Genomic DNA, 23,751 nt, shown 5'->3' on the forward strand with positions numbered 1-23,751 from the left:
GGTGGCTCCCTCACCATTTTCCCTTCTGTCATTGCAATGCTGTTCCTGTTTGTACTTGTACCTAGTTCCAATGCCTAGATGTATAGGCTGGCATGATACTTGTTTTAAGATTATTAACTTATTTCAGATCGTGAACACTGATAGAAGTATTGGCTTTCTAGAATGATCTGCATACCCTGACATATCTGTCAAGCCCATTGTCTTGTATCAGATTACAAGAAGAGTTGGACTCATCTCAATCCACCTCAATTCACATGCAATACACATTCAACAAATTGCTGGGCTCTAAGACGCTTCTTCTGACCTCATGAGCGACATGGCCACGTTAAAAGCCTATGGGAAATGAAAGCTTCAATAATTCATTGCAAGTCAAGAGAGGAGCCATGATTAAAAGCTTTGTTACTTCAAGCAGGCATCATTCTTCTAGCATCACATAGGTATCGGAGTGGTGACCAAGGCTATTTGGATACAACCTGGCCATCAAAAAGGCTGCAGCTGAAGATGGGAGCTACACACTTGAAAATCAAGGTCAAAGAAGAAAGGAATAAGCAGCCTGAACTGTAGGGCAGAACCCATGTATCACGAGGCAAGAGGATAAGGGCAGAGGCAATGAAGTGGAAGGAGACACCAACTTGAGCATAGGATCTACAGGCAGAGATGGTGGTTCCTGTCATAACTGAGAACCAGCACTGAATGAGAGTGCAGTTCCCCAAGCAGCCAGTCATTGATTCTTTACCCTTGTCAGTGTAAGCTTCACATCTTGCAGCATGGATGGCCATACCTTACTTGCAGCAGTAAAGGGAAATGTGGTCTTGAATTTCTTCACCATTGGACCCTTCAAGAGTCAACTGAGGCACTCAGCATTTATCGTGGGTGATTGGACATGGTTGCATCACCCACTAATGGCTTCCGTCTTTGCCAAGGCACCAGACATCAAATTCACAACTGATGGATTATCAAAAGCTGAGAGACCACTGCACCACCTGTATTTAGGTGCATCTGGTACTGCCTTTGTTTATATGGCACCGACGCAAAAATATAGTGCCCGCTTAACCAAATTAACCAGCATGCAGTAGGGGTAGCAAGAGTTTGAGGTAATAACTTAGAATAGCCTACACCAGCATGAGAAACAGCCACACATTGAGAAATCCAAAACAAGATTACAGCTACAACCGACACAAGGTAATCTAACACAGTGCTCCAGACAGACTAGTAATTAGATTAAGAAGTGGTTTACCAAATTATCCCCAGAGGTAATTAACAAAAGGCACATGATAGGGATATGTACAGGGATGCAAAAGAAGGATCTAGTGATATAAAAGAGGAACGAACTAGCATGGTGGTCATGAGAATACGGCCAACACTTGTAAGATTCTTATGATCCTGCTACTCTTCCTCCTGATCTAGCAGCATTGAGAATGAGTCAGCAACATGTACTGTTCACCAAGCAAGTCCTGGGCAGGGGCTCAAAATCTCTGAAGACATTTTCTTTAAAAGAATCTCATGACCAAAAATTAGTCAAAACCAACATTGATTGAACCATGATTAACAAGTGACTTCTTTCAATGGAGGTGAGGATCCCTGTAAATTGTGTTTAGAAGGGCCTACAATTCACTGGGTCAGATTTAGAAAGTGATATTTAAGGCACATAGTGGTGACTACTTCACAAAAGTCTCCTGCTTCAGGGGGGAGATCCTTATTGGCAGGTTATAGCTACATTTGTTTTACAGGTGGCCATACATGCCAAATGCTAAATCACTGAGGAGCTGGGCATATTTCCATAGGCACAGGACATCACAATGCAAAATTAAGCTTTGTAGGGCAAATTTTGTACCCAGAAAATGGGCAAAAATACAGTTCAATATCTACCTTGTTTCTTTAATAGAAAACATTAACCATTTTGAATTATTTCTTGTGAAAATAGTTTGTCAGCAAATATTTATCTCCCCCTCCACAAGATAGCCTTGAAATATAATGCTTTGCAAGGCAGTACTACCATGCTATTAATAAATGAAATGAACTGCTAGCATGCCTAGCCTATTGCCCTGCACTGAAATTAATAGCAAATGGGATAGCTGACTGTGTATACAGAGGATAAGACTCAGGTTGCACTGGTAGTGTGAGTGCTAGTGATCACACATTCCTGCTGACCTGCACAATATCTTGCCGAATCTCAACTCTGCTTTCCTTCTTTTAGAAACTCCTTAACACCTGTCTCCTTGATTAGACTTTTGATCATCTGCATTGAAATCTTTTCCATGCGATCCAGTATCATATACTGTGTCATAATTCCCCTGTGAAGTGTTACATTACATTGAAGACACAGTATAAATAAAAATTGTTGTTGATGTTGCTTGACATTTAGGTTTTGAAAGGTGTCTTCTCAAACCAAGAGATTGTTATAATAAGATGTTACAAAAGTAGGTAACTATAACATCTTAGAAACAAAAATCATTTATTTTATCATTACATTTCATCATAACAAAAAGAGTTGTCTTTTGTTGTTAATACCTGCATGTTGCAAAAGTGAAGACTATTTTTCAAAATTTTGAGTTAAAAATGTATTATCATTTTGAGTCATAAACCACAATGCACAAATTAAGCATTTTTCTAACTTGATTGTTTGTTTTATTACAAATAAATATTCACACCTGATGCTTTTTATGTGTTGCATAAAGGAATATTTCTGCCATTGCATTAGCAAACTAGTGAAGCAATATCCGGTGTACAATTTTTGTCACTTCCATTTTCGTTTGTTCTTTTCAAGAAATAAACTATTTCAAATACTTCCAATGATGGAAAGGGCTGATTTTACAATTTAAAGTTTTTTGTAGAAAGCTTCACTTGTTAAAAGTGCACTTTATGAGTTTTATGCATTTTGATCAATATTTTTATGTTTGAAAAATTGTACCTGGAGATTATTTGATTCTTAATATACACCATTAGCAAGTGAGAGTCATCATCATCACAATGAACTTGAAATGTTCTCTTCAATTAGCATCATGTAATGTCCTCCATAGCATTGGAAATATTCATCTCAATTTAAGAATGCGAATACTATACTGTCTGAATAAGTTCAACTTAATTGGTACTACAGTGACAAATCTAAGCAACCAGCCAATTCAAAGTAATCTCCAGTGTGTTAAATCAAACTTCTTGAAAAATGTTTAAAGGCATTAAAAACATCTAACCTGTAATTATAATAATATGCACTAGCATTTGAACTTCAATATTTAGTAGTTTATCAGAAAAAAATACTTTTCCTTGAATGGTATTACATACCAACAAAGCTCTTGTAGTCCATCAAGTCAAACATCACAATGGCCACAGCTGACCAGGTTACAATCAAAGCCACGACTAGGAGCCATGCTGCTGGAGAACTGAAGGTTGTAGCAAGATCATCAGAGACAGATTTCTTTGATACCTTTGTCAGGGGTTTGGGGAGAGTTCCATTCTTGTTGTCAAGTGTGGTGGTGGTTGCTGGATAACCTGTATAATTAATGCATGAATAAGATTAGAATTCAACATTCTCAAAAAGACAATTGCATGAAATGGGCAGAATTGTTCGCAACTTCTGTATTATTGGACAAAAGTTTTTTTTTCAAAACATAAGATTCTATCTTTCCAATATTGAAAAGCATGAGAAAACATTTTCAATGTATGGAATGAAATTTGATGCCATCAACTCAGGCTCCCAGTGGGGTATTATGTTCAAACAGGGCATGAACACGACAATCAGCCACTGTGCTCTAGTTTTATCTCTAACCAAGTAGTTTTGAGTTTAGGTCCATTCCAGAGCATTGAGCAAAAATATCCTTACTGACAATTTAGTGCAATATCAAGTGAACACTGTACTGTTACAAGTGTCATCATTTGGATTTGTCATGAAACCAATTCTCCACCTGTTCTCTCAGATAGAGAAGATCTCCTAAACAATCCCTTGGTATTATTTCAGATAAGAATAGTGTTATCCCTAGATTTTGGATAAATATATATTCCTCAATCTGTGCAACTAAACAAACAACTTATCCAGTTATTATCCCATTGCTAATTATGGGAGTTTGCTGTGTATAAATTGGTCACCACATTTGCTATTGTATGACAGTAACTACAGTGAAAAGATACTTCCTTGATGCAAGTCACCTTGCGAGGTCTTGAGTTTATAAAAGGCAATACATAAATGTTGACTTTCACTACAGCACATAGGAACAGAACTGACCAGTTACTCCTTCAGTCATTCCACCATTGAATGCAATTATGCCTGATCTACATATTGCCTTAATATCTTTGGCTAACAGACAAGTATCAATCTCAGAACTCAAATGAATAATTGATTTAATACCAATTACCATTTGAAAAGACATAGAACATAGGACATAGAAAAGTACAGCACAATACAGCCCCTTCAGCCCACGATGTTGTGCCGTGGAATAATCCTAATCCAAAAATAAGATAACCTAACCTAGATTCCCCTCAATTCACTGCTGTCCATGTGCGTGTCCAGCAGTTGCTTACGTGTCACTAATGAATCTGCTTCCACGACTACCACTGGCAAAGTATTCCATGCACTCACAACTCTCTGGGTGAAGAACCTCCCTCTTACGTCTCCTCTATACCTTCCTCCTAACACCTTAAAACTATGACCCCTCATGGCAGTCAATCCTGCCCTGGGGAAAAGTCTCTGGCTATCGACTTTATCCATGCCTCTCATTATATTGTACACCTCGAACAGGTCACCTCTCTTGCTCCTTCTCTCCAGAGAGAAAAGCCCGAGCTCAGTCAACCTCTCCTCATAAGACAAGCCCTCCAGTCCAGGCAGCATCCTGGTAAACCTCCTTTGCACCCTCTCCAAAGCCTCCACATCTTTCCTATAATAGGGCGACCAGAACTGGACACAATATTCCAAGTATGGTCTCACCAGGGTTTTGTAGAGCTGCAGCAAAACCTCGCGGCTCTTAAACTCGATCCCCCTGTTAATGAAAGCCAAAACACCATATGCTTTCTTAACAACCTTATCCACTTGGGTGGCAACTTTGAGGGAGCTATGTACTTGAACACCATGATCCCACTGTTCCTCCACACTGCCGAGAATCCTGCCTTTAATCCTATATTCAACATTTAAGTTCGACCTTCCAAAATGCATCACTTCACATTTCTCCAGGTTGAACTCCATCTGCCATTTCCCAGCCCAGCTCTGCATACTGTCAATGTCTCGCAGAAGCCTGCAATAGCTCTCAATACTATCAACACAGTTCCAAACTTCTACCACATTTTTGTGTGTAGAGGTAGTTCCTACCTTCAATTACAAAGATTAGGGTTGAAGATTTTTTTCATGTTCGGTAATATGGTATTATCATATCATTATTGTCCTAATGACATATTCAACCTCGTAGAATGACAGCTGCTCTAGGTATCCTTCTTTCTCCTGGGCTGTCATTTTTTTTCAAAAGATCTCAGCACACACACTTGATGTTGAAAATTCCTGAAATATTACAGTCACAATGGTAATAAATATTAGGAGTAAATTTAGCAATGTAATAATAAATGCATGTTAGTAACAGAATTAAATTCAACAACTACTATTCACAATTTCAGCAAATGAACATTTAAGGTCTTTAATGCTTTTTTTTAAATCACTGGAAAACTGATGATATTAACTGGTGAGACTTACTGCCACCTTTAACCTTTCACCAGCTCACTTCCAGTTACACCAATGCTGGACACTCCTAACAAACCCACCACTTGCAAATGGACTGAAGGAGGTGTGACCTGATTTTCAGCAGGTCTTCTGTGATGGATAATCCTTTAAATTAATGGCCCAGATTTTGCAGCAGAAATGATGACAATACTGTCAGCATTCATTGCCATTACTCAACTGGCAGATCCTTCATAAATTTGCAAGTGCTCAAAACTACTGAGACAGCCACAGTTATCATGAGTGATTTGACACTCCTGCAGAGATTTCCAATCCCCTGGACAGCAATCCTTAAATAAGACCATAAGACAGAGGAGCATAAATTAGGCTATTCAGCCCATCTAGTCTGCTCCACCATTCAAACATGGTTGACAAGTTTCTCAACCCTATTCTCCTGCTTTCTCCCCATAACCCTTGATCTCCTTGACAATCAAGAACCTCTCTATCTCAGTCTTAAATATACCCAATGACCTGGCCTCCACAACCTTCTGTGGCAGTGAATTCTATGGATTCACCACTCTCTGGCTGGAGGAGTTTCTCCTAATCTCCATTCTAAAAGGTCTTCCCTTTACTCTAAGGCTGTGCCCTCGTGTCCTAGTCTCTCCTACTAATGGAAACATCTTCCCAACATCCATTCTGTCCAGGCCATTCTGAAAGTTTCAAATAGATACCCCCCTCATCTTTCTAAACTTCTTCGAGTGTAGACCCAGAGTCCTCAAACATTCCTCATATGTTAAGCTTTTCATTCCTGGGACCATTCTCATGAACCTCCTCTGAACCCGCTCCAGGGCCAGTACATCTTTCCTGAGATATGGGGTCCAAAACTGTGCACAATACTCCAAATGCCACCTGACCAGAGCTTTATGAAGCCTCAGAAGTACATCCCAGCTTTTATGTTCTTGTCCTCACAAAATAAATGCCAAAGTTGCATTTGCCTTCCTAACTACTGATTCAACCTGTAAGTTTACCTTGAGAGAATCCTGGACTAGGCTTCCCAAGTTTCTTTGCAACTCAGATTTCTGAATTTTTTTTTCCTGATTTTGAAAATAATCTATGCTTCTATTCTTCTTACCAAAGTGCATGACTTCACACTTTCCCATGTTGTACTCTATCTGCCACTTCTTTGCCCATTCTCCTAACCTGTCAAAATCCTTCTGCAGCCTCCGCCTCCACAATACTTCCTGCTCCTCTACATATCTTTGTATCATCAGCAAACTTAGCCAGAATACCCACAGTTCCTTCATCTAGATCATTAATGTATAAAGTGAAAAGCTGTGATCCCAACACTGATGCTTGTGGAATGCCACTAGTTACCGGCTGCCATCTGGAGAAAGACACTTTTATCGCAATTCTCTGCTTTCTGCCAGACAGCCAATCCTCTATCAATGCTAGCACCTTGCCTCTAACACCATGGGCCCTTATCTAACTCAGCAGCTGGTGAGTAAGATAAGAGTCCATTAAAAAATGATTTATAAAGTGACAAAAACTTCCTCTGTTGTACTGCTAGCCTCATTGTAGAAACTCCTGAAAATACGACACCTTGTTGAATGAGTTGTAACTGGATTTTTAATTATCTGCTAATTTCTAATCTACTAATATATAGATAATCACCCCCACTGACCCAAGAAAGCTAATTTTAAATTGTTAAATGCTAATTTCATGCGTAATAGTTTCTCTAAAGTCTGCAAATTACATTTTAACTTTAACGTTAATCCAATCAAAAGCATTTATTTCACTACCTGAAAGTTTAAATTAAAAGTGAAGATAAAAGTTTTAACCATCTGTTTTTCTGCCTGTGAGAATAATTCAATGTGATTAACTGCTTAGTGTGCTTGGTAACATCACTTTTGCTGAGCTCTTGGAGTTTACTTTAACTTGATGCCAGATTCAAACAGCTTTCAGGAACGGGGAAGTCCCTGTCACAGAAACTATTTGGTCTCCAAAGACATCTTCCTGTGAAGTCAGGAGGAAGCACAGTTCCTTTGCTATTGACCACAAAATCTCATTCTTTCTGTTTTATTTCGTTAAGAAATTACATTTGTTTAGATAGAATGCAACTTAGTTTGGAATAGGCAAAACCCACCTGATTAATATGGGAGGATACAAATGATTTTAAAGTGCAATCAGAATTTATACATATTTCTGTGCAGTTTTGGTGCATTTCTTTCAAAATTATTGTGAACAAGTCAGAATCCTGATATTTAGCTCATTTCTTTATTTTTCTACTTTGCATCTAAGATTTTGTACCTAGATACTTTTGAACCTAAAATAGCACCACGCATGGTAACTTTGTACAGTTTTCACTGTATTCCTGTATCCCTGTGCATGAGTATATAAGACAATAAAACCTAATTATAATTCTAGATCATCTCTTCTCCTATATAAATTTTATAAAGTCTAAATCATATTCCAACAAATCTACATAAGTCCAAGATCCTTAATCTTGCATCATTTACAGGACCATGTTTCTTAAATTTACCTTTAGGCCACACCTAAAGTTACATTTTACTTTTCAGGTGAAAAATGGTTGGTGCTCAAATGGTTTTATTTTGTGTAAAAGCTTTGGTGCTCCTGCTGCAGGAACTCTCATAGTGATGACTATATGCGTTGGAGACTGCCAAACAGTAACAAAGTGTACAGCCGGGAGAGGTTGATAATAATAGTGTGTCAATGGAGTCTCACTTTCAGACTGAGCGTGAAATGCATGTAAGTTAAAGTTTTCTGCCCTACTTAAGATTACTATGGTTACTAGTAGGGGGCAACATCACAATAGATTACCCAGACAAGCATCTTTATTTATTTTTACTATTTACATAGTGCATTATCACAGAAGGAGATCACAGGAACTTAGGCAACTGTTATCACATACAGGCTTATTTCTTTTTCTTCTGTCCTGCTGCAGTATGTTGTCTCTGTCACCCATAAATACCAAGTATTGAGTATGATCCGGCTCAAAGTTCACAGTCTGCCGGGTATTCACAGTCTTAAAAAAGTGGCTGATGACCTTGATGTTCCATTGTGGTCATCATCTCTTCCCCAACAAACATTCCTTTCAGGAAAAAGGGCAGCCATAACCGGAGGCAATGCTTTCAGCCCTAAGAGGAGTTACTGTTGCACCTTTTAAGGAAATTGTGAACATTCTGAGTCATTAAATAATCAGAAAGTCAGAAATATGGCCTTGCAAGCTCATGGGTGATAGCTCGTGTTTTCATTGTTTATGTTCCTTTTTGTTGATTCACTTGTTCAAGCTTTTAACCTCATTCAAGAGGTTTCTAGAGACTCATTAATGCAAGCATTAAAATTATGCTCTTTCCCTGCCTTTACAAGTGCCGAAGAGAAGGATATAGCAAGGCAACCTTGCCCAAGCACCTCACCCATTCTGAGTTATCCCTCCAATATTGGCAACTATTATCTGTGAAAACTTTGTTAGTAAGCTCCAGCAGAGTGCAGTTGCAAAACCAGCGAGCTGAAGAAAGGAGTGAAATTGTAGAAGAAACAAATTGTGGATCTGAGGTTCAACGAAAGGTGTTCTTTAGCTGATATTCACAGGGATTTATGATCTGCCTCAAAATAATTTCCATAACTTCAGAGGTGCATTTTTTACAAAATTTATGAATATACCACAAATCTGTGCAGTCTAGGAGGGGTGGGGAATGGGGTGTGCATCCATGAGGGACCTACGAATTATGAAATGTCGCATTGCTGCAGATAATCATAAATTAATTCCAGACTATTTTAAAAGGATTGTCTTTTGGTTGGGGTTTTGAGCTTAAGCAATCTCTCAGAAAGGTTGCGATTAGAGCTATGAGAACCAATGCCTCCAACCTTTAGCAGTAAATCTGCAAACACAAAGCTTGGTGAAAGTTGGTACAATCTGTTAAATACAGTATTTTGTTAAAGCGTTACAACAGGAGATGTGATAATGGGAACTGCAGATGCTGGAGAATCCAAGATAACAAAGTGTGAAGCTGGATGAACACAGCAGGCCAAGCAGCATCTCAGGAGCACAAAAGCTGACGTTTAAGGCCTAGACCCTTCATCAGAGAGGGAGATGGGGAGAGGGAACTGGAATAAATAGGGAGAGAGGGTGAGGCGGACCGAAGATGGAGAGAAAAGAAGATAGGTGGAGATGAGAGTATAGGTGGGGAAGTAGGGAGGGGATAGGTCAGTCCAGGGAAGACGGACAGGTCAAGGAGGCGGGATGAGGTAGTAGGTAGGAAATGGAGGTGCGGCTTGAGGTGGGAGGAAGGGATGGGTGAGAGGAAGAACAGGTTAGGGAAGCGGACACAGGCTGGGCTGGTTTTGGGATGCAGTGGGGAGAGGGGACGAGCTGGGCTTTGGCTCACAGTGGGATGCACACTCCCCTCCAATGCCACCAGACCTGGCACCTTCCCCTGCAACCGCAGGAAGTCCCACACCTCCTCCCTCACCCCCATCCCAGGCCCCAAGATGACCTTCCATATGAGGCAGATGTTCACCTGCACATCTGCCAATGTGGTATACTGTCTCCATTGTACCCGGTGTGGCTTCCTCTACATTGGGGAAACCAAGCGGCAGCTTGGGGACTGCTTTGCAGAACACCTCCGCTCGGTTCACAATAAACAACTGCACCTCTCAGTCGCGAACCATTTTAACTCTCCCTCCCATTCCTCAGACGACATGTCCATCATGGGCCTCCTGCAGTGCCATAATGATGCCACCCGAAGGTTGCAAGAACAGCAACTCATATTCCGCTTGGGAACCCTGCAGCCCAATGTGTGGACTTCACAAGCTTCAAAATCTCCCCTTCCCCCGCTGCAACCCAAAACCAGTCCAGTTCTTCCCCTCCCCCCGCTGCATCACAAAACCAGCCCAGCTCATTCCCTCCCCCCATTGCATCCCAAAACCAGCCCAGCCTGTCTCCACTTGCCTCACCTGTTCTTCCTCTCACCTATCCCTGCCTCTCACCTCAAACCGCACCTCCATTTCCTACCTATTACCTCATCCCTCCTCCTTGACCTGTCCATCTTCCCTGGACTGATCTATCCCCTCCCTACCTCTCCACCTATACTCTCCTCTCCACCTATCTTCTTTTCTCTCCATCTTCGGTCCACCTCCCCCTCTCTCCCTATTTATTCCAGAACCCTCTCCCCATCCCCCTCTCTGATGAAGGGTCTAGGCCCAAAACGTCAGCTTTTGTGCTCCTGAGATGCTGCTTGGCCTATTGTGTTCATCCAGCTCCACAGTTTGTTATCGTGTACAACAGGAGTTTGGCTCAAGTCGGGATTGATTATAAGTTATGTAATAGTACTAAAGTAACTATAACTAAGAATATAGAAATAATTTGAATAATGATTGAAATTTAAGGAATAACACTAAAATTCAACTTTGCAGAGGCTACCAAAGTTAAAAGAACAGTATTAAATAAAAATCTTATCTTCATAAACAGTAGATATATCATAAATACTAATTTCAAAGGATACTAAACAAACATAGATATACAGATAATGTACAAAATGAAATGTTCACTGAGATCCTTTAGCTGCAATATTCTGTGCTAAATGGGGAATTCTAGAAAAGTTTCCTTTGTCCTGAATAATCAGATTTTCAAGAGGTGCTTTAAAATTGATTGAATTCAAGCTCACGACTGAACTTTTGGAGCAATTGAATGACTTGTACAGTTTGCAAAAGGCTGAGAGTTTTCTGGAGTACACATCCCCTGAAATGGTCATTCTGCGGCTCCCAAATATTCAGAAGGATAGTAACTGGGTAAAAATGAAGTGACAGAGTGAAAAGAGGTGGGCAGCACATGAATCATTTAGATTTGTGGCACTTTTTAATTTCCTCTCCTGTTCTCTCAACTCAGATTTTTGCTTTACATTCACATATTCTAAGTTGGAAGTATTGTGATAATAATGAGTTCTTCACATGCAGATAGATTTTTAACTTTTAAATTTAAAAAACTGCATTGATGGATTGAAAGATCTGAGGAGAATTTTATCCAATATTATTGAAGAGAAAGCTACAAAATAAAGCTTCAAAATGAAGGACATTTGCCTCTTTATTTTCTGCTCACAGATCCGGGATTATCTTTGAAATTTCTGTTTAGAAATCCCTTGTAGATTATTCTGTGACTTCAAAAGAATTTAGTGAAGAATTTAAAGGTGGAATCAAGCATGGAAAACGCCAACTAAAAGATTTGAAATCTAAGTCCATAAGCAATTGAAACAGTCCCATTAATTTTGTCTTTCATTGAATGCCAAGTTCAAACAACAAACAATTTTTGACTGTAATATCTGAAGCATGATAAGCAAAACATTCAACAACATGAAGGAGTTCTGATGCATTCTCTGAATCTCTGAACTAAGGAAACAATCACCTGCCAGTATTATCCATTTTGTTTCTCAGAAATATTCACATATCTCTAGCCATTTCCCTTGTCCATCAAAAAATAAATCATTTTATTACTTTTCAGTATGAACAATTTCACAACATTTAACTTTTGAAAGGTATATCAACAAAAAGATAAAAATGCTGCTGGCTTATAAATTGGGCGTTCAATTCAGTAGAGAGGAATAAAAGACAAACATTGAACAGACCATGTTGAGTTTGTACTATCCAATAAATTTCCGGCAGTACAGTGATCAAGTGGCTCTAGTATATTCAGCCATTAACTCATTAATATGTTGCCCATAGCTACAGTGGCCAAACAGCAGCAATTACTCTGCTAATGATTTTTCTTTTCTTTTCAACAGGTGGCATAGAGTTAACATTTTCTAATATTACAATCTGCACAAAGATATTGAAATTGTTTAGAAATATATTTGTTCCAAAATTACTGCAAAAACATACATATATTGTCATTTGCGGTGAAAAATACCTTTGCATTTCCTGGCACCATGGAGTTGATTTCAACTCAGAACATGAATCCAGGACAACATGAGATATGGGTCATTTTGACTGAATTTGGATATCATTGACTTACATTCTGCTCAGGGTGGCAAAGATCAGGTAGCCCTTAGTCAACAGCAATGTTCAGACAAATGGAAGGGATTGTATTTCTGGAGGGTCTCACCAAACAGAATGGGGTGGATTTCACAACATGGGAGACTGTAACTTAAACTATCGGACAAATAGAGAATATAGTATGTTTCTTTTATTGATTTACCTCTAGGCCCCTTGGTCTATCTCATCAACTTCAACTTACATCAATGTGACAATGAAGAGCTGATGGCTTTTCTGCTGAAACATTAGTTTAAAAAATGTCAGGTATTATTGATGTTATAGGACTCCAATTTAAATAAACCCCTGATGCCAATGTGCGATTTAGATGGGATTGTCAAGTTCTTAGAAGGAGATTAACTTGTCGCACCCAATGAGAAACACTTATGTTGGTTATATAACAAAGTGTGAAGCTGGATGAACACAGCAGGCCAAACAGCATCTCAAGAGCACAAAAGCTGACGTTTCGGACCTAGACCCTTCATCAGAGGCACAGCTCTGATGAAGGGTCTAGGCCCAAAACGTCAGCTTTTGTGCTCCTGAGATGCTGTTTGGCCTGCTGTGTTCATCCAGCTTCACACTTTGTTACCTTGGATTCTCCAGCATCTGCAGTTCCCATTATCTATTTAGGTTATATTTCCACATTTCTATGAGAAACCGGCACCGGGTAGTTAGTTTAACAGGAGAGTACATAGCTGGTGAGTTCTTAATTTGTTCCCTTCTGCCGCCATCTTAAACGTGGATGTCTCTGACATAGCTGAAGAACCAAAGAAGATTTCCAACTTTACAAGACTCTCCTCTACTGGCCTCAGCGTAGCTAAAGTCAGAGAGTCATAGGGCCCTACAGCACAGAAACAGAACCTTCAGTCTAATTCATCCATGCTGAGTAAGTTTCCCAAACTTAATTAGTCCTACACATCTGCATTTGGCCCGTATCCTTCTAAAAGTTTCCTCTTCATGCACCTGTCCAAATGTGTTTTAATGTTAGAACTGTACCTCCACCTGTCACTTCCTTAGGGAATTTAGTCCACATTTGAATCACATTCTGTGAAAAAGCTGCCCCTCAAATCCCTTTCAAATCTTTCTTTTCTCACCTTAAACACATGCCCTCTCATTTTAAACTCCCCCACCCTGGGGAAAAGAACTTTGCTATTCACCTTATCTTAGCTTATGATTTTATAAACCTGTATGACAACACCCCTCAGACTCCTACGCTCCAGGGGAAAAAAGTCCCAGCTATCGAGTATCTCCTCGTAACTCAACCATCCAGTCCCAGCATCATCCTGGTAAATCTTATCTGAACCATGTCTAATTTAATAATATCCTTAAAATAGCAGGGCAACCAAAACTGTACATAGTACTCCAAATGTGGCCTCATCAATGTCCTGTACAACTTCAACATGACGTCCCAACTCCCGCACTCAATGGTTTGAGCAATGAAGGCAAGTGTGCTAAACACCTTCTTAACCATCATGTCTGCCTTTGGTGCAACTTTTAAATAATTATGTTTCTACATCTCTAGTTCTCTGTTCGACAACACTCCCCAGGGCTCCAGCATTAACTGCCCTTGTTCAGGTTTACCAAAATGCAATACCTCGCATTTATCCAAATTAAACTCCATCTGCTACTCCTCAACCCATTGACCAAATCGATCAAGATCCCTTGGTAATCTTAGATAACCCTCTTCACTGCCAACTGTACCATCAATTTTGGTGTCACCCACAAATGTACTTACCATTCTTCCTAAATTCTCCTCCAAATCATTTACATAAATGACAAGCAACAGTGGAGCCAGCACTGATCCCTGTGGAACACCAATGGTCACAGGCCTCCTTTCCAAAAACAACACCCCACAACCATCCTCTGACTCCTATCATGAAGCCAATTCTGTATCTAACTGACAAGCTCTCCCTGAATCATGTATGATCTAACTTTACTAATCTGTCTGTCATGTGGAACCTTATCAAAAGCTTTATTAAAATCCATGTAGATATTGTCCTCATATATCTTTTGTTCACGCCCTCATAAATCTCATCACGTTTATGAGACAGAATTTTTGATGCACAAAGCCATACTGACTATCTCTAATTAGTCCTTGACTCTCCAACTACATATATATCCTATCTCTCACAATCCCCTATCTCAGCTTAACCACTACTGATGTCAGGCTTGCTGGTCTATCATTCCCAGGCTTTTCCTTGCAGCCTTGCTCAAATAAAAGCACAACATCAGCCATCCTCGAGTCCTCCAGCACCTCACGTCACTTTGGATGATACAAATATCTCTGCCAAGGCCCCAACAATTTTGTTCCTAACTTCCCACAATGCCTAGTGATACACTTGAGCAGGTCCTGGCGATTTATTCACCTTTATATTTTTTTAAGGCCTCCAGCACCTCCCCTACTATAATTTGGACTGTTTTCAAAGTCTCAATATTTATTTCTCCGAGTTCTGTAGCCTCCATTTCTTTCTCCACAGTAAAAACTGAAGTGAAATGTTCACTTAGCATCTCTCCCATCTCCTGTGGTTCCATACATAGATTACCTTGTTGATCTTTAAGGCAATCTATTCTCTCCTTAGTTGCTCTTTTGCTCTTAATGTATGTGTACGATCCCTTCAGATTATCGTTAATCTTATGTGCCAAGGCTATCTCATATCCCTTTTTAGTCCTCCTGATTTCCCTCTTAAGAATGCCCTTACACCAGTTAATACGTTTCATGAGATTCACCTGATACCAGTCCAAGCTTAACATATGCCTTCATTTTAGTTTTGACTAGAGCTTCAATATCTATATTCATCCATTGTTCTCTACTCATATCAGCCTTTTCCTTCTCTCTACCAGGAACATAACGCTTCTAAACTCTCATTACCTCACTTTTGAAAGCATCCCTTGACCTGCGAACAGTCTACTCCAATCAACTATTGAAAGTTCATATCCCATACTGTCAAAGCTTGCCTTAATTCAGTTGATAGCTTTAATTTTTATGTAACGCCCATCATTTTCCATAACTATTTTAAAACGAATAGAATTACAATCACTGGCCCCAAAGTGCTCCCCACTAACAATTCATATCACTTGCCCTGCCTTATTTTCCAAGAGAAGGTCACGTTTTGCTCTTTCTCTAGGAGGCGCATCTATATATTGATAAAGAAAATTTTCTTGAACACAATTAACAATTTTTTCACCATCCAAGCCCTTAATATATATGGTTAGTGAAAGGCTATTGTTGTTTATATTGAGAACTCTTGAAATGCAGTGACTAGCATTTTTCTGAGAGCTTGAGCTTATGGGTGCTCAAACTACTGCACTTCAGATATTGACTGGACTTTTACTCATTAATGGAAAATGCTGACTGGCCGGCATTTATTGTCCATCCCAGTATCCTGGTGGCTTCTTGGTTGAGGGGATGCTGAAGGAGCAAACCTGCTTAGAGAAGGCAACACGTTCAGCTTCTAGATACTGGAAAATCTGAGATAACAAGGTGTAGAGATGGATGAACACAGCAGGCCAAGCAGTATCAGAGGAGCAGGAAAGCTGACGTTTCGGGTCTGGACCCTTCTTCAGACATTGGAGTGGGGGGCAAGGGGATTCAGAAATAAATAGAGAGAGAGGGGGAGGTGGATGGAAGATGGATAAAGAGCAGATAGGTGGAGAGGAGATGGACAGGCCAGGGAGGTGGGGATGGAGCCAGTCAAGGTGTGTGTAGGTGGGGAGTTGTGATGGAGTTTGGTCAGTCAAGGGAAGATGGACAGATCAAGGTGGCAGGGATGAGTTTGGTAGGTAGGAGGTGGGGTGGGGGTTGAGGTGAGAGGAACAGATAGGTGGGAGAAAAGATAGACAGTTTGGGGAGGTGGGGACAAGCTGGGCTGGTTTTGGGATGTGGTCAGGCGCGGGGAGATTTTGAAGCTTGTGAAGTCCACATTGATACCCTTGGGCTGCAGGGTTCCCAAGCGAAATATGAGGTGTTGTTCCTGCAACCTTCGGGTGGCATCGTTGTGGCACTGGAGGAGGCCCAGGATGGACATGTTGTCCAAGGAGAGGGAGGGAGAGTGAAGTGGTTCGCAACTAAGAGGTGCAGTCATTTGTCACAAACCAAGCGTAGGTGTTCCACAAAGCGGTCTCTGCTTGGTTTCCCCAATGTAGAGGAGGCTACATCTAGAAAAGCAGATACAATATACCACATTAGCAGATGTGCAGGTGAACATCTGTTTAATATGGAAGGTTTTCTTGGGGCCTGGGATGGGGGTGAGGGGGAAGGCATAGCACTTCCTGCGGTTGCAGGGAAAAGTGCTGGGGGTTGTGGGGCTAGTAAGGAGAGTGGAGCAGATGAGGGAGTTGCAGAGAGAGCGGTCCCTCAGGAAGGCAGATAAGGCTGGGGAGGGGAGTGTCATTGTAGTGGGGTCAGATTGCAGATGACTGAATTGTCGGAGGATGATGCATTAAATCTGGAGGTTGATGGGGTGTTACGTAAGGACAAGGGGGATTCTGTTTTGGTTTTTATTGCGGGGAGTGGGTGTGAGGGATGAGTTGCAGGAAATGTGAGAGGTGCGGTCGAGGGCGCATTTGACCACTATAGAGGGGAAGTTGTTGTTCTTGAAAAACGGGGACATCTAGGATGTCCGCGAGTAGAATGCCTCATCTCGGGACCAGATGCAGTGGAGGCAAAAGAATTGGGAATAGGGAATGGCATTCTTGCAGGAAAGTGGGTGGGAGGAGGTGTATTCTAGGTAGCTGTGGGAGTCGGTAGGCTTGAAATGGATATCGGTTTCCAGGTGGCTGCCAGAGATGGAAACAGAGAGGTCCAGGAAGGAGAGAGAGGTATCATAGAACATACAACATCGAACAATACAGTGCAGAACAGGTCCTTCAGTCCTCAATGTTGCTCCGACCTGTGAACTAATCTAAGCCCCTCCCCCTACACTATCCAATCATCATCCCTATACTTATCCAAGGGCTGGTTAAATGCCCCTAATGTGGCTGAGTTAACTACATTGGCAGGCAGTGCATTCCATGCCCTTACCACTCTCTGAATAAAGAACCTGCCTCTGACATCTGTCTTAAATCTATCACTCCTCAATTTGCAGCTATGCCCCCTTGTACAAGCTGAAGTTAGAGATGGCCCAGGTGAACTTAAGGTTGGGTTGGAAGGTTTTGGTGAAGTGGATGAACTGTTCGAGCTCCTCTTGGGAGCACGAGGTGGTGCTGATACAGTCATCAATGTAATGGAGGAAGAGGGTTTAGGGCCAGTGTAGCTTTGGAAGACGGATTGTTCTACGTATCCTACAAAGAGTCAGGCATAGCTTGGGCCCATGTGGGTACCCATGGCCACCCCCTTTGTCTGTAGGAAGTTGGAGGAATTGAAGGAGAAATTGTTAAGGGTGAGGACGAGTTCAGCTAAACAGATAAGGGTGTCAGTGGAGGGGGACTGGTTGAGCCTGCATTCCTCATGTAGATGGCCTAAAGGCCCTTTAATTCTTCCTGTCCCACAGACCTCCTGTCCCCGCCTCCTTGACTTGTTTGTCTTATCTCCCACCTATCCGTTCCTCTCACCTCAAACTCCACCGCCAATTCCTACCTACCAGCCTCATCCCAGCTTCCTTGACCTGTCCGCCTTCCCTTGACTGACCAAACCCCATCTTAACTCCCTACCTACACTCACCTTTACAGGTTCCATCCCACCTCCTTGACCTATCTGTCTCCACTCCACCGATCTGCTGCTTTATCCATCTTCCATCTGCCTCCCCCTCTCTCCCAATTTATTTGAGAGCCCCCTTCCCCTCCCCCATTTCTGAAGAAGGGTCCAGACCCGAAATGTCAGCTTCTCTGCTCCTCTGATGCTGCTTGGTCTGCTGTGTTCATCCAGCTCCAGCCCTTGTTATCTCATGTTTAGCTCCTACATGTTCTGAGGAAGGGTCACCCAGGGTAGAGTGAAACTATGAAAGTTGTTTCATCTGTACTTTTAACCATTGCGCTGAAATTGCCTTAAACATTTTAGGAGTTTAAAAATCATGGCCAAAAAATTATCCTCTTTTGGCCAGGATACATGACCATTGAGGAAAATGAGGTGAAAAGTCTACCTACCTGATGGTGATTTGTCTTTCAATTATGAGACTATTAACATTTTGGAGAAACCTTTGCTTTAACAACCTACAAATTAAGAATTAGTCATTCATTCATTTTAGCCATCACATTGCATGATTTTGAAAATCTACTGATGAAAACAAATTTTAAGATACTAATGGCCTATCATGTCATCAAAGGATGTAAATTAGCAATCCCAAATCCAAGAAGAAAAGTCAGTAAATGATGAATGTGCAATCTCAACTGATAACGTAATATGACAACCACTTAAAGTGTTATGTATGGGTCTGAAAGGATTAATATCTGGAACCGTGCAATAACCATCATCCAAGTTGAAGGTATCGCAGGGATAATGTAAGCCAATGCATTAGTTTATATCAATCACACGCTATAAGCCAGTACATTATTTACCTTTGTACTCTAGTAATTATATTTTAACATGTAACTGTACTTTCATTTTTTTCCTGTGAGTGAATATGAACTGTTGGCGAAGGTGTTCTGTATGTAAAAGTTTGTTTCATGATGGTGAATCCTGTAACAAGGATTATTGGCTGAAGACCTAGTTTCTGGACCAGGAAGGACATTCAAATTAGTACGCATTCACAGATAGACATTTCAGGATATGTCCCTGAAATGGAGATTCACTATGGTGGTGTCTACCATTGACCTAGATATTGAACACCCAGACAGATGTCAGTACAATTTTTCCTGCGCCAGGATGCAGAAAATCACTTCCATTTTTAACATAGCCATGAAAGACGACCCCGCTAAACACAGCATGAGAATAGTCCCAATATGACCAGTTTGGAATAACAATCCAATCAGACGACCCACTTGTAAGCTTGATATTTTATCCCGTGGGACAGGGTCAGAAATGTGCATGAAAGCAGATCTCTGTGAAGGCTTTTTTTGTATTTTAGATTATTGTCTGAAATGCTTTTAAAACCAAGGAATATGGAAATGATCGCTGCACCTTTTAAAAGCAAGTTACTGAAACTCCTTGTAAATGATGTTTACTCTGCTACTCTGTTCAAGCAGTGGTGGAGGTTGGTTTGCAAATGGTTGGGACCAGGGGGTGTGTACAAAGTGAGATTCGGCTGGCCACAAACAGCTGATTGGTTTATGAAGAAGTGACTTGTTGATGATGACAAAAGCCATCAACATGCCAACAACTAAGGAATTGACTTCTTGATTTCTGTGAATGTGAACAATTTTGCCAGAAGTCTTTGGACTTCTGGACAGGGAGATGATGTCTCTCTCCATGGTTAAAAATACTTGAAGCCTGGATAAAATCAGTTATCATCTCCCCTTTGCTCATGTAATTGTTTGGTTTTAAATCAGTAAGTCAGAGACTCAATAATTTGTAAACCCATCATGATGTGCCTCCTGCAAGGTATTATAAAGTACCTAGAGAAGAGAGATTGACAAATAAGTTCTGCGGGCAAAAAAACCTTCTCAAAATCTGTTTCAGTCCCCTGTAAGACAGAAGCCATTGAATTGCCTTCCCACTTTTTTTCCTACCCCCTTAACACGTGTGTGTGTGTGTGTGTGTGTGTGTGTGTGTGTGTGTGTGTGTGTGTGTGTGTGTGTGTCTACATGTGCATGAAGGCAGGGGAGAATTTTATAAGGGTATTAGAATTTTAATTTGTCGATTTATATGCTCATAGTTTGTAATTGTTTACCTGTAGCTAAAGCAATGAAATGCAATTCTTGTTCAGTCGAAAAACCTGGTCCATGTTTTCTATTACAAGGAAAGGTAAATTGGGGTTTCAGCTTATCTATTTAACTTGGTATAACTCTGGGAATAGCAGTGCATGATTGCTAGTGTGCAACCTGTGAGGTGCTCTATTTTCAACAATTCAGCTTTGCTATTGGGGAACAGGGTTCTCCTCAAGAGGAAGGGTAGGACTAGTTAACCACCACAAAGATGGTGGAAGGAGTTTCAATGAGAACTGAGGACCTAAGAAGTACCCTAGTCTGCAGGAATCCTGCCCAAATGGTGACTGAGACATTGCATGTGCTATAGCTAAGAGATTGAATAAAGGTATCCAACATTGGTGAAATAATATACATGTTGTAGTGTGCTGATTCATAACCAGAGTAAAACCTAGAACATGGAATGATGTCAGGATCTTTTCTCATACAACGGTCACATGGATAGCCTCACACAGAGGTAGAAACAGAGAGACATGGAAGATTGTGTGTATCCTATGTACATTGCACTAATACAATAAACATTCTACTGTCAATGTAGGGGATAGCAAGAACTGCAGATGTTGGAGTCAGAGCCAATATAGTGTGGAGCTGGAAGAACATAGCTGGTCAGGCATCATCAGAGGAGCAGGAAGGTCAATGTTTCAGGTTTAGGCTTTGAGGGTGGGGGGTGCAAGGGAGCTTGGAAATAGTAGGGAGAGAGGGGTGTGGGGCTAAGGGAATATAAGTAGGTTGATGATAGGTGGGTGCAGGTTAGGGGTTGTGGAGATAGGTCATGGGAAGGGTGGTGGGCAGATAGTGAGAAAGAAGATTCACAGGTTGTGTCAGATCAAGGAGACGGGGTTGAGAGAGAAGGTTGGACATGGAATGAGGTCAGGGGTGAGGAGATTTTGAAACTGATGAATTCTATGTTGAAGCCATTGAGCTGTAAGCTCCCAAGGCAGAATATGAGGTGTTGTTCCTCCAGTTTACGCCTGGCATCATTCTGACATGGGAGGATGGCCCAGGATGGACATGTCACCAAGGGAATAGGAGGGGGAGGTAAAATGATTGACAACCAGAAGATGACGTTGATGCATAGAGAGCGCAAGTACTCCACAAATTGGTCACCAAGTCTGCACTTAGTCTCACCCCTGTAGTGGAGACCACATCAGGAGCAACTGAAGACCTCGTTGAAGGATGTACAGGTCAATCCCTGTTGGATTTGGAAGGATTGTTTGGGGCCTTGGATGGAACCAAGAGGGAAGGTGTAGGGACAGTTCTAACACATCCTGCAATTGCAGGGAAAGGTACCTGGTGTGGCGGCGTTGGTGAAGAGTATAGAGTGGAAGAGGGAGTCACAAAGTGAACGGCCCCTACAAAAGGCAAAAAGGGGTGGAGAGGATCACAGGCAAGACCAAAGTGGTAAGTGATTCCCTTTTAACACTGAAGTCAGACTGTATTGGTAAAAACTTGGCAGGACCTAGGCAATTATTGGAAGCTTCTAACGATAGGAAAGACCTAGAAAAAAGCTCTACTATAAAAGTTCTTTATAGAAGTAATGGAATCATGGAGACTAAGAAAATCCATAACAGAGGTTTCCACATTACCTCACAAGGCAATGGTCAGTGTGAATATTCTCTCTTCTGGATTCAAGCCAGTGAGCCAAGCAGAGTTCAAAGAGTAGGTAAGGAAGTCTTTTACAGATTTGGCAAAGCTTGGTACGAGGTGCAAAGATGGGCTGAATGGGCAAGTTTAAAATGAAAAGCTCCTCGGCTTTGCCTTTTAACAATGCCAGTAAATGAGGGCTCCATCAGACAGGGGCAGGAGTGTGACTTCACAAAAATAGTGTGTTGGAAGCACAAAGGAAAATGATTAATCATTTGGAAATTAGATGCAGCAGCTTGAAGCAGTTGTCAAGATTTTAAGCTGGAAATCTACTCTAACAGATTTTTTGAGCAGAAACCAGATTGTAATGTGAGTCATAGTGTGACTCAAAACCAGGAGAAACCTTAATTACCTTTAAAAAAAATAGGAAAACCTCCACCACTGGATGAATGATGCTTTCATTAAACTGTAGCAAATGGATGATTTTTTTTCTTAAAAAGTGGTTTAACATTGTGGAACGTTATGAAATTTTTTATAAACTTTTTTTAACACATTCAGCTATCACTATAGGGTTCATTGCTTCGATGCATTGAGATCTAAGTTCCATACCTTGGCATGATGGGTGCGTGGACTCATGGCAGTAGGAGGAGGATATACCTTGAAATATGAGTGCATGGAGGGCCATGAGACAAACTTACTTTTCTGAAGATTCCCTCAGGGACACAACGTCACACCACCTCTAATATGTCATGATGTAGGACTCTTTGAGAAACTATGTTGACTCCATGAAACTTTTAGCGGAGTCAGCCATATCTATCTCCACAATGGAGCCAGCCAGGTCAGGAGCATTGGGTATGGACACTCAATGCAAACCAGCCACGTTCAAAAAGTCCTGGTGAAAATGGTGAAATTCTGGAGTAGGGTTCTGATCGAGTTCTGGCTACTATTTTTAAATGGCTGCCAGATTTGGCAATACTCTGGTCCAACAAGTTGAAGCCATTATTAAACAGTAAGGCCTTGTCTTTTGAAACATTAGCTCACATCATTTGTCAATTTTGGATGATTGACATTATAACATGATATATATTTTTGGACTGAGTGTTTAATCATTTTTTTCATTCAACTTTACTTCTGGACCCCATGACTCAATTTACCACATTGTTTGACTTTGATTCTATTGGATCCTGGAGCTGGTAAGTATTTGGATATATTGAAAGTGTACCAGCTCATACAAGTGAGGGGACAATAGAAAACCTGGGTTTATGCTCCAACAATGTGAATTGTGTCAATCGGAAAAGGTGAATATTGTTGATGTAACAAATGGAATTTTAACCCAAATACAGTTGTCAATCACTTATCATATTGACACCAACTTTTCTGCTGACAGGGCAAGAGAATTGAAAGTTTGATTGAATAACAACACAGATTAAATTTTCAAATAAACAATTTTTATCTAATTACAGGAAGTGCATAAATATCCAGCAAGTCTTTGGCGTAGACAAAGTTGTATCAGAACAATGCTGATAAAGCAAATATGCCCAGAAAGCTTATCTGACTTGGTTTGGGCTGTTGTGTGTTTCCAGCATTTTCCCTTTCTCTTCAAGAACTGGAAATGGGGAAGCAAACAAAATAAGGAGGAAAATTATACAATATACTGATCAGCTCATCCTGTGTATGAATTGGAAATCTCTCCC

At 40.9% G+C, this 23,751-nt stretch overlaps 1 protein-coding gene across 1 annotated transcript in view; it reads right to left on the reverse strand.

The window, feature by feature from the left end:
• Positions 1-23,751, reverse strand: part of trdn (triadin) — a 433,668-nt gene that overhangs the window by 381,183 nt on the left and 28,734 nt on the right. Inside the window, exon 2 of the mRNA XM_059645698.1 lies at positions 3,283-3,489. Coding sequence (XP_059501681.1) covers positions 3,283-3,489 — 207 coding nt within the window. The remainder of the gene's footprint in view (positions 1-3,282; positions 3,490-23,751) is intronic.

This window comes from Stegostoma tigrinum, chromosome 4 (assembly GCF_030684315.1).
Source record: "Stegostoma tigrinum isolate sSteTig4 chromosome 4, sSteTig4.hap1, whole genome shotgun sequence".
Classification (NCBI taxonomy): Eukaryota; Metazoa; Chordata; class Chondrichthyes; order Orectolobiformes; family Stegostomatidae; genus Stegostoma; species Stegostoma tigrinum.